The 12,313-nt window shown below is 43.0% G+C and overlaps 1 protein-coding gene across 1 annotated transcript; it reads left to right on the top strand.

Moving 5' to 3' along the window:
• Nucleotides 1-1,199: 1,199 nt before the first annotated feature.
• LOC135100970 (glutamate receptor ionotropic, delta-1-like) lies at nt 1,200-5,832 on the top strand. The gene is made up of 7 exons (XM_064004586.1): nt 1,200-1,223; nt 1,532-1,829; nt 3,730-3,947; nt 4,332-4,509; nt 4,636-4,735; nt 4,862-4,994; nt 5,597-5,832. The coding sequence occupies exons 1-7, from the start codon at nt 1,200-1,202 to the stop codon at nt 5,690-5,692; spliced, it is 1,047 nt and encodes a 348-aa protein (XP_063860656.1). The 3' UTR covers nt 5,693-5,832.
• Nucleotides 5,833-12,313: the final 6,481 nt, after the last annotated feature.

Below are 12,313 nucleotides of genomic sequence, written 5' to 3'. Positions count from 1 at the left end.
GACTTGGCAGTGATGGCGCTCCTTTTGGAGGAGGAAGAGGAGTCTCACAGCATCACAGAATTTCACACTTTATAAAGAAGTGCTTAATGATGAACTAAAATTTCATCAGTGCTTCAGAATGTCAAAGTATCAGTTTAATGAATTACTAATTTTGCTTGAGGGAACTGTCACTAAAAGGAACAACCTTTATGGAAGCAATAACACCAAAACAAAAACTAGCTATTTATTTAAGGTAAGTTTATTAAATAATGATGATGAGTTTGTTGATGGAGACCCGAACATTTATCCTCGAGGAGGATGCGTCTGAGTTAGGGCTCAGTGAGGCACAACATACAGCTATTATGTCCACACAAACACCTGCACTTGTGTTTAGCAGTAATCTTATACATGGGGAAGATTTTGGAGACATTGGTTGTCGTGACAATTATTTATAATTAGAGGTAGAGGATGATGCCAAAAGAATATATTAAAATGTAAAGGAAGATCACAAACACTTGAGGAACAGCAAACTGATTCCCGTAGCTCACAGTAACGAGAGAAAATCTACAGTACATCATCCGCACAATGCCTTAAAGCTCCACCAGTTGGTAATTCTGCGGGATAGAGGCCTAAAACAAACATTTTCAGTACTTGATAGCACAGTCTTCACATTTAACATCATAAGGAGAATACTAATATCACGAGGGTGGCTTCCCTAGTGGCATAACAGCTAAGCCGGCAAAGACACATGCATTCGCTTGTGTCTTTGCCGGAAGTTGAGCCGAGTCAGAATATAGTACAGGAGAAGCCAGGTATCACATGTAGAAGGAAAGTGAGTGTGCTCATGTGTACCGTCGTTGTGTGCGAGTGTAGGCGAACATATTTACTACTGAGGTCAATGACTCAGTTGCCATACGACAGGTTTCCCAGAGGGGCGGTAGTCACTGTGACGGCTGAGCACTGGCGGCCACATACTATTGTGACTCCGGGAGGGGAAGGTTGCCAGAGTGTGTCAGGACCCATGGGAGCCATACTCGATGTTCTTGCTCACACACTCAACTTCACGTAAGAAATATTTACAAGTACAATGATTGTTCAGTAATATTTAAGAGTAAATTGCGAGGAATTGATGAAGTCGCTACTGTGTGTGCAGGTGCAGGGTGGTGTCGCCGCCAGATGCTGTTTGGGGTTCCCAGCTGCCTAATGGTTCCTGGACGGGCATGATAGGCCAGGTGGTCCGCCAGGTGAGAGGCTGTGTACCTGTCAGCATAAAATCACGGAAGTTTTCTTTGCTGGTGATGTTCTTGTTACGTACTGGTATCCATTAAGATGGTGATGGCTAATACAGCGTCACGCTGAATACTCATGTTTTCGACGTTTAAGCAAATCACCTAGATTTTGGATAATTCATCCTCGTCACTTGATTTTTCTAAATTTCTGAGATCACCCATATGAATTAGCCATGTGCTTTTCTTGATATAAAAAAAAGTTTTAATTGGAAATTTTAGTACTTTTCCTTTTTTCATTTTTACTCTCAATTTCTCTTAAACAGGAAGTCGACCTCGGTCTCGGTCCGTTTGGAATGATCTACAGCAGGACAAAAGCCGTAGATTTTTCTACGTTTCTTTCTTTCGATGCTCAATCGATTCTATCCAGGAAGGGCACCCCTGAAATCAACCCGTGGGGGTTCCTGTTCCCACTGACGGGGACAGTGTGGGGTACGGTGGCGGCGGCACTGGCGGTGGTGTGGCTGGCCACACTGCTGGTGGGGCGCCGACCTGGAGCCTCTGTTTCCCTGACCTGGACAGGAGAAGTGTTTCTGCAGAACGTGCGGGTCTTCCTTAACCAAGGTTGGTTTACGTTGTGGGCGAGGAAGGCAGCGAGATCTAGAATAAATATGATGGTAAGAGACCTATTGAATGTTGAGTACTACTCTATGGATGGTCTTTTGTATTAAAGCAGACAGTGGCGAAGCTCTGCTACTCTTCTCTCTTTGTTTTCTTTATGTGGTTTGCCATGTGCCCATATATATATATATATATATATATATATATATATATATATATATATATATATATATATATATATATATATATATATATATATATATATATATATATATATATATATATATATATTTCGATCCTATTTCGATCCTAAAACTTTACCTCTGGTTAGAACAATGAATTTATATTTTTGCCTTATTTCATTATAGTACGGGTAAATGTTGGTTTTCATGTCAGGTAAAGACCTTTGCAAAATCTCAATTCCTTATTTAATTGCTTTTGAAATGCTGCGAATAAGTGAAAATAATGAAAGAAAGAATATAACGTGTTCTAAAGATTTTAAATTTTAATGAGAACATTCTTCAATTTCCCTACATTTCAGAAATCTTCTCAAATCTTCTAGAATGTTCTACCAGACACTTTTAGAAGATTCTAGAATACTTCATAACATTCTATTCAATGTAAACATTTCCAGAATATTCTAGGACTTTCTAGAATACAGTAAAAATATGTAGAAGTATAAAGAATCTTCTAAAATCTAGAAGAATTTTTTTGAATGGTTCAGAACATTCTAAAGTAAGTTTAAGAATATTCTAGAAAGATTGAGAACATTCTGGAACATATTCTAGAAAGACTAAGAATATTCTAGAGTACTGCCTGATAATATAAAAGGAGGAGCTTGCAGACCACCAATCAGTTCTGTTTTGTCATGTGGTCTGTTCATCAATACAAGAACAAAGAAGTTCTCTCTGACACCCTCTAGAAAAATGGTGAAATTTAGCTATTTTGAAGCAAAAAATCATTCTACAAGCCACAAAAAACAAAGTTTGACAGGAATAATGGACATTTTCTATTGTTTTGCAATGAAAAGAGTTGGAAATTAACACTTGCTTGTCAAAGACAAAAATCGTGTTACATAGTGAATTATTCATCAATGATCTTCTAAACCAAACTTATCCTATCCACTCCTAAGCTGATGAAACCACCCTGCACTTTCCCCCGTCTTTTCGTCGACGTCCAACCTTTCAGGAAGTAAACAGTTCACGCAGGGAAGCCATAGAACGCCAGTCTTTTGATCTCTCTAAAGTTTCTGATTGGGGCAGTGCAAACTTAGTATTGTTCAATGCCTCAAAACTCAATTCCTCCATCTATCAAGCCGACACAGCCTATTCCCTTTTCTTCAATGACACTCAACTCTCCCGCTCTCCTACACTGAATATCCTCGGTCTCTCCTTTACTTATAATCTAAACTTCATATCTCATCTCTGTCTAAAATAGTTTCTATGAAGTTAGGCGTTCTGAGTCGTCTTTGCCAGTTTTTCTCATCCCCCCACCCCTTTGCAGCTGCTAACTCTGTGCAAGGGCCTCATTCGGAGTATGCTTCACATGTATGGGGGGTGTTCCACTCATACCGTTCTTTTAGACAGGGTGGAATAAAAATCTTCTCGTCTCATCAACTCCTCTCCTCTAACTTTCACCTTCCTATGACTTGAACTCTTTCAAGAGGGAGATTTTAAGACACTTATCCTGTATTTTTAACTAACGCTTTCGGTTCTGTATGGGGTACAGCACTTCAGTGGGCGTATTTTTTTTTTTTGCTGCAATTTTTATTGCCCTTGACCGGTGACCCTTCTGCATAAAAAAAAATCAAAATAAATAACCCTGCTTAGGGCATCTTGTTTGGGGTAGCCCTGCAAATAGTTGCTTCTCTTGTTTAGCATGTTGATGGCTATCAATTTCTAAGGTCTGGCGGGCGTTGTGCTTGGACAAGGCGGGGTGGTAATGTTGGGGTCGTGGGTGGTGGTGGCGGCCGTGGTGTTCTGGAGCTACACGGGCAACCTCACCTCCTTACTGGCGGTGAGATACATTCCACAACCCATCCAGACTGTGAGGATTCTACTTGACGATCCTTCCGTGACTGTCATCAGGATTCCTATGACTTATTTTGCGGAAAGTATATCGGTAAGTTGTGAGGTAACGGATAATTCTCAAGATTATTAGTTAATGAAGGTGTCTATGCCTCTTCTAACCAGTTCTTAATGAATCGCCTCCTTGCTACTTACACAATCCTAAGTGCTGGCAGACAAGTGCCTTTGGTATAATATTTTTCTCTATTAAGTTTCGTGAATTATAGGTTTTGTGGCACGTGTGTGTGTGTGTGTGTGTGTGTGTGTGTGTGTGTGTGTGTGTGTCTCTTTCATGGTTCGCATTCCATTCTGTTGAGGTGTTGCTCCGTGTCTTGTCTACCTATATATTCTAAGTCGTACAAATGTAACATGCTGAGATTCATTTTAATCAAGGACCAAAAGCCAAGATAAGACTTCACGCTTTGTATTGTTTCTACAGAAAATTGAATCAGGAGAGTTGCGAGAGCTACACGACCTGGATAAAGTGGGTCGTGTGATTTACGAGACTTCAGATTTATATTCAATGGTTGAAAATTACGTGCGTCATGGCGGCTACTCCCTCATAGATGCTGCCTTTTCTCTTGATCTCCTGATGGCTGACAGCTTCCTCAAAACAAGTGAGAACAGGGAGGCGAGACGAGGAATCCCAGTGTGTTTCAATGTCTGTGCTCTAAATGTATGCTCAATAGTGAAAGAACATGGTTAAGAAGTCATGTATAATGCGCTGCTCTTTATGACTTCAGAAACGTGTGACTTTTACAAGTCAAGACAGACGATGTTCTTTACTGGGGCCTACGTGATCATGGAAAAAGGCAATCCCTTGTTGCCAGCCGTCGACCACAGGTTCGTACTTATGACAAAGGTTTTTCTAGATATGCGATTCTATTAATTTCTGCATGACTGGTTTGATTCTTTATTAACAATAAAGGAGGAAAACTAACGCTGATATTTTGTTGATGGTGCTGACAGGATAAGAGCGATTGTGGAATCCGGGTTGTTTGAGCACTGGATGAACAACGAACTCCATGCATACCGCAGCAACTGCCAATTCTCGCCCTCCATCATCTTGGTGAGGGAGCCGCTGTCCCTCGCCAACCTCTGGGTAATTCGCTCGTCTCGGCCACGGTCGCAGTTTTGTTGGTTGATGTAAAGTGTGATACGTGAGTTTGACAGGTAAACTAGCTTAACAGGAGTCAGATTAATCAAGGCACTTACGACACTTGCTTGTAAATCGTGCCGTCACTCGCTTTACAACAAACCCTCTAATAAAGTCTTATTGATCAAGTGTTTAAGACATTTATTAGTGATTCTCATCCAACGTCCATTGTGCTTATATCTACGTTTGTTTTCGTCTCTGTTCAAGATATTATCTAAAGCCTTTGCTAGCACCACATTTCAAATGCTTCTAACTTCTTCATGTGTCTATTTACGGTCCTACGGTCCTTGCTTCTGCTCCATACAGCAATACCGACCATGCATAAGTTTTAAGTGCTCTTCTTATTCTTACCGATATGTGCCTGTTGTTAAGTATATTTTTAGTTTCCCGAAATCCTTTCTTCGATTCTCGTGTTCTTCGTTTAATCTCTTCATTGTATTGTGCATCTTCTGTGATGTAAGTCCCCAGGTGCAAACCTACAAGGCATCTCTATCAGTGCCAAAATTTACGGCTGCCTGATTACAAAGGTCACTTCCTTATTCCTGCAGGGGTTGTTCTTAGTGCTCGGGACAGGAATGCTGTTGGCAGCGAATGTCTTCTATCTGGAGCTGAGCGTTCCCCCGAAGCCAACAAGCAAACCATGAAGAAGCCGTGTAGTTCAACTTGTCCTCCTCGTCCGAGGTGATGCACCAGCCTGCAGCCTCCACACTTGGCAGTGTTTGGCGCGCACTCCTGTCATTTCATCACGTTACTTCGTGCTTACATTAATCTTCTCTTCTCAATAGTGACGTATTCTCTTTAAAGCTGGAAGCAAATGTCAGATAATCGTTGTCTTGCCTTGGTGATTGGATATGAGTTCCGTCCAGCGGTCAACTGCCGATGTTAGTTGTCATGACCATTGTGTACGTTGAATACGTTGAATTACGTTAAATAAAATATTCTTAGAGATACAATAATCTATTTAAATGTTGATATGATGCAAAAGAGTTGAATACCAAGGAGTGTTGCAGTGAGACGGAGACTGCTTTCAGTACAGAGGAAGAAAGACGTGCCAGTGCCACTGGGTACCACGTACCTGTATTCACAAGTGTAAACCTTAGCATCATATTGAAGAGTAAGCACAAACGCGGAAGGATATAATTCTCAGTACATTTGCAGATGTAATTCTATGTATTTCAAAATTATATGATAAGTTTGATCACAAAATAAATATTCAACGATGAGATAATTAAATTACCTTCAGTATCAATGTCTATTCGTATATGGAGGAGGCCGTAGGCACCTGCCGAAACGATAATTACTGCCAGTGATGTCTAAAGCACTGGATCAGAGGGTGTTGTGAACTTATCATTAAACCCAGCTGTGACCTCAATGAACGTTTCCCTTTGTGTCTCACAACACAAGGGTGCAGTCACAGCCTGTCCTCTAAAGACAACTCTCTTCCTCCATACAAAACTACAATCACCTAATAACACACACACATCCTTCACTCAAAAATTAAAAATGATCATGGCGACTCCTACACCAACCTCGGAGTCCTCATCTGCGGAGGGGATCACAAATATCTCCAGGTCGGACTGCTCTTCTGATAACTACCCAAAGTATCTTGACACCCCCTCAACTTTTTCTTCATTAACATCTGTAATATTCGCGGTCTTAGATCCAATTTTCAATCCCTTTATTTCAACCCCTTCTTCTCTTCTAAACCTCATCTTCTTTTCCTCACTGAGACACAGGTATCTGGGTCAACTGACAGTAGTCCCTTTTCTGTTCCCTCCTACTTTATCCTCATTTTCAATTCAAAGTTGAATGTTGCGTTTATGTGCGCAACGACTTAGCCTGCTCTCGTGCCCACGCTCTTAAATCTTCCAAGTTTTCCACCATCTGGCTACAACTACAGAGTCTCTCTGAAACTAATTTTATCTGTGCTGTAAACCTCTCACCTAATTCTTCTGACTATAAGAAATTCTTTGACTACTTAACTTCCAAAGTGGAGCACATTCTGAGCCTCTTCCCTTTTGCAGAGATCTCCATTCTTAAAGACTTCAATGTTCACCACCAGCTTTGGCTTTCCTCTCCCTTCACTGACCATCCTGGTGAACTAGACTTCAACTTTGCTATCCTCTTCGACCTAGAGCAATTGGTGCCACACCCTACTTGTATTCCTGACCGTCTTGGAGATACGCTCAACATTCTTGACCTTTTCCTGACCTCTAATCCTTCTGTTTATGCTATCACCTCTGGCGTTTTGCCTCTGCTAGTTGGGGATCCTGAGGAGGTATTTTGTTGATTTTCCTTGAAATGATTACTGCTTCCAGGTCAGAGACCCGTCTTTGTGTGCCGAGGGGATAACAGAGGTAATAGTGTCTGCCATGGAGGCGTACATTCCTCACTCTTTTTCTCGACTTTGGTTTAACACAGCTTGTCCTCGTGCTATACATAATAGAGAGGTGGCTCACAAAAGGTACTTAAGCCTTCTATCACCAGAATCCCATGCACTTTGTATTTCTTCCCGGAACCATGTCAAGTCTGTTCTCCAACTAGCCAGAAACTTCTTCATTAATACAAAGTGTCAAAATCTTTCAAGATTTAACTCTCTTAGTGACTTTTAGCATCTAACCGAAAATATCTCCAATAACTTTGCTTCTTCTTTCCATCCTTTATTTCAACTAGATGTCACCTCTACCATCAAACCTTTGCTAAAAACTCTACCTTGGACGATTCAGGGCTTGTTCCTCCCTCTCCTCCATCCTCTGACTACTTCATGCTACCTATTAAAATTCTTCGCAATGATGTTTTCCATTCCCTCGCTGGACTAAACCCTCGGAAGGCTTATGGACCTGATGGGGTCCCTCCTACTGTTCTCCGAAACTGTGCCTCCGTGCTTGCACCTTTCCTAGTCAAACTTTTTCAACTTTGTCTCTCAACATCTACCTTTCCTTCTTGCTGGAAGTTTGCCTATATTCAGCCTGTTCCTTAAAAGGGTGACTGTTCTAATCCCTCAAACTACCGTCCTATTGTTTTAATTTCCTGCCTATCTAAAGTTTTTGAATCTATCCTCAACAGGAAGACTCTTAAACATCTATCAGTTCACAACCTTCTATCTTATCCCCCATATAGGTTTCGTCAAGGCAGCTCTACTAGTAATCTTCTGGCTTTCCTTACTGAGTCTTGGTCATCCTCTTTTAGAGATTTTGGTGAAACTTTTGTTGTTGCCTTGGACATATCAAAAGCATTTGATAGTGTCTAGTGGCTTTGATTTCCAAACTACTATCCTACGGCTTCTATCCTTCTCTCTGTAACCTCATCTCAAGTTTCCTTTCTGACCGTTCTATTGCTGCTGGGGTAGACGGTCACAGTTCTCCTAAAACTATTAACAGTGGTGTTCTTCAGGGTTTTGTCCTGTCACCCACTCTCTTCTTATTATTCATCAATGATCTTCTAAACCAAACTTCTTGTCCTATCCACTCCTATGCTAATGATACCACCCTGCACTTTTCCACATCTTTTCATAGACGTCCATCACTTCGGGAAGTAAATATTTCACGCAGTAAAGCAACAGAACGTCTGACTTCTGATCTTTCTAAAATTTCTGATTGGGGCAGTGCAAACTTGGTATTGTTTAGTGCCTCAAAAGCTCCATTCCTCCATCTATCAATTCGACACAACCTTACAGACAACTATCTCCTCTTCTTCAGTGACACTCAACTGTCCCCATCTTCTACACTGAACATCCTCGGCCTGTCTTTTACATATAATCTGAACTGGAAACTTCACATCTTATCTCTGGCTAAAAAAAGCTTCATGAAGTTAGGCGTTCTAAGACGTCTCCGCCAGTTTTTCTCAACCCCCCAGCTGCTCACTATGTGGAAGGGTCCGTCCATGTATGGAGTATGCTTCACATGTCTTGGGGGGGGGGTTAGTTCCACTCATACTGTTCTTTTAGACAGGGTGGAATCAAAATCTTTTCGTCTTATCACCTTTTCTTGTCTAACTGACTGTCTTCAGTCTCGTTCTCATCGCCGCAATGTTGTATCTCTAGCTATCTTCTAGCGCTATTTTCAAGCCAACTGCTCTTCTAATCTTGCTAACTGCATGCTTCCTTTCCTCCCGCGGCCTCGCAGCACAAGACTTTCTTCTTTTTCTCACGCCTATTCTGTCCACTTCTAATGAAAGAGTTAAACAGTATTCTCAGTCATTTATCCCTTTCTCTTGGTCAGCTGGGACTCGTGAGGTGAAGGGCGGTCACGCGGCCAGAAAGGTAAGCGGCTAGTGAGGTCCTGGGTGCCCACCCGGCCAAGATACAGCTGCTAACAAAGGAGTGAGGCTTGACTTCACTCGAGTCCACGTGGTTGGCTGGCGGACAGAGGCTGGGTCAGGTTCGAAGGGAAGGGCGCGGAGAACGGAATATGAGGCTGGCGAGCCGTCTCCCCACACTGCTCGACCGCCCTTTTCGTGGTGTCCTCGCAGCGAACAAAGCATATGGGATGGTGCAGGCACATTGAAGCACATGATTTACATAAAAAATAGGCGCTTATCTGCGTAAGAGACATGATGTATGCACTGCAGCCAGTCGCAAGGTTCACAGAACAATGACGTCAGAACAGTGAGTACGCACTGGCGAATCACAAAACTTACATAGCAGTGATGTTAGAAGAGAGAACACAGTGGCGAATCACAAAACTCACACTAGCTGTGACGTCAGCACAGCGAATTACAGGCCAAGAAAAACACTAGGACAACACTAGAGGCCATAAAACAAGAGAACAAGGCGTTTCCATGCCAGATAAATTGCAAAATAGCAACAATACACTGCAAAAATCATAAGGCTGCACAAATAACACATGATGGCAATTATAATCTTCGTCGAGTGTGTTGGGTGCGTGGTCCGCGTTGGGTGCAGAGACAGCCACAAGAAGACACCACAGTTTGCAACAGAAGACTGATGGCACGAAATCCAAAGTGTCTTGGAAGGACAGGATCAGCACCAAAGCAGTCAAGTTGCGTTGGTGACGGTTTGAAAAGTCCAGACTTCAAATGGAAACGGCGTCGGTGACGCTTGAAGTCGTAGGGCACAGGCTGGTAGGGCAAGATTGGCAAAAGCTTGAAAGAGGCCTGGAAAGCAGCTGAAGAAAGGATCGTAGACACAGCAGTAGCGGTCTGCGTTAGGAAGGGGTTAGCAAAAATGCGTCGGTGACGGCTTAGCAGATAACCCGGAGGCGATGAAGGTAGCAGGAGTAGCTGGCGACGAGCAGGACGCGTGAGCATGGAGGACTCCTTCCAACGCGGCCACCATTTTTACGTACTAAATAAATCTGCTTCTTCTTCTAATACTGTACAGAGGTGGTCGCTAAGGAAACACAACTGTAGAAAATTGCTGCCGTATATTAATATAATATAACTGTACAATATAAATAACGTGAGTCACCAGGAGCCGCTCGTCCAGCTCCGAGGCTGGCTGGACAAGGACTCCCTATGCTGGGGTGGTTGCTTATCCTGTCGGTTCAGGTCAGCTGGAACTCGTGACGTGAAAGGAGGTCACACGGCCAGAAAGATAAAGAGTTCGTGAGGTCCTGAAAGCCCATCCAGCCGAGGCACAACTACTAACAAAGGAGTGAGGCTTGACCTCACTTGAGCTCACATGATTGGCCTGTGGACAGGCTAGGTCATGTCCTAAGGAAAAGGAGCGGAGAATGTAATGTGAGGCAGATGAGGCGTTCTGCCACAAGTTCTTTTAAGAACTTTGGACGCAGAGAATTATAGTTTCTCTGCTGTGGAGTAAACTTTACTCCCTACCCGAGCCTTGCCGTTTCTAGGTGGTATTGGGCTGTCTTCTGGGAGGCTGTATATGGTAGTGCTCAATAAGAGGAGGTAATATTTTGTGAGCGTGGGTGGTTTGGGTGGGTTGTTAATGTGGGCGAGAAAGAGATTGTACCGCTGCTCCGTGAGAAAAAAAATTAAAACCTTAAAGGAGGTAGCCACGTGGGCAGATGACCACGTGTGTTTTTTTTTTTTATGTAGGAGGGACACTGGCCAAGGGCAACAAAAATCCAATAAAAAAAAAATGCCCACTGAAATTCCAGTCCCATAAAAGGGTCAAAGCAGTGGTCAAAAATTGAAGAATAAGTTTCTTGAAACCTCCCTCTTGAAGGAATTCAAGTCATAGGAAGGTGAAAATACAGAAGCAGGCAGGGAGTTCCAGAGTTTACCAGAGAAAGGGATGAATGATTGAGAATACTGGTTAACTCTTGCATTAGAGAGGTGGACAAAATAGGAGTGAGAGAAAGAAGAAAGTCTTGTGCAGCGAGACCGCGGGAGGAGGGGAGGCATGCAGTTAGCAAGATCAGAAGAGCAGTTAGCATGAAAATAGCGGTAGAAGACAGCTAGAGATGCAACATAGCAGCGATGAGAGAGAGGCTGAAGATAGTCAGTTAGAGGAGAGGAGTTGATGAGACGAAAAGCTTTTGATTCCACCCTGTCTAGAAGAGCAGTATGAGTGGAACCCCCCAGACATGTGCACCATACTCCATACATGGACGGATAAAGCCCTTATACAGAGTTAGCAGCTGAGGGGTGAGAAAAACAGGCGGAGACGTCTCAGAACACCTAATTTCATAGAAGCTGTTTTAGCTAGAGATTAGATGTGAAGTTTCCAGTTCAGATTATAAGTAAAGGACAGACCGTGGATGTTCAGTGTAGAAAAGGGGGATAGTTGAGTGTCATTGAAGAAGAGGGGATAGTTGTCTGGAAGGTTGTGTCGAGTTGATAGATGAGTGTTGGCGCATCGGCCTGTGCCTCGTTGGATTAGTGTGACGTTTGGCGGGCACAGTGACGGTTTGTCTGGTGGCGCGGCAGGCGCCAGTTTTTCAGGAAGTCCACGTTATAGTAGTGGCTTTAGTAATAAGTAATAAGTAAGAAGTAATAAGTCTGGGCGAGTAAGCCCTGTTGGCAACGCGTCTCCAACCAGCCCTCGATGGAGACAGACTGGGAGCATGCAGCATCGCACTCCCGGATACTGTAAAGTTCCCATCCTATGTGTCATAACTAAGAATACTGGCCACTTTAAATTTAACTGTCCTAAATTAATGACAGCCCTCCCAGAAGCCGGTGGTTCTGATCGTATCACACAAAGGAGGTGTTGAGAGTGAGGAAAATGTTTGGTCGTTTTGGAGAAGTGATTGCAAGCAGGAGCAATTCCTGGGACCAGTGGAGCAGAAGCACGTTGGCCAGTCTCATGTTGAAGCTGGGGTTTGTTGTGTTGTGAT

This window comes from Scylla paramamosain, chromosome 5 (genome assembly GCF_035594125.1).
Source record: "Scylla paramamosain isolate STU-SP2022 chromosome 5, ASM3559412v1, whole genome shotgun sequence".
NCBI classification, from domain to species: Eukaryota; Metazoa; Arthropoda; class Malacostraca; order Decapoda; family Portunidae; genus Scylla; species Scylla paramamosain.
The sequence above is the reverse complement of the archived record's forward strand: the minus strand, read 5'-3'. Positions and strand labels throughout refer to the sequence as shown.

Coding starts and splice junctions, on each gene's coding strand:
- LOC135100970 (XM_064004586.1), top strand. CDS start 1,200: ATGATAGGCCAGGTGGTCCGCCAG. Junction 1,830..3,729: donor GCGGGTCTTCCTTAACCAAG/GTTGGTTTACGT, acceptor TCAATTTCTAAG/GTCTGGCGGGCGTTGTGCTT. Junction 4,510..4,635: donor TGACAGCTTCCTCAAAACAA/GTGAGAACAGGG, acceptor TTATGACTTCAG/AAACGTGTGACTTTTACAAG.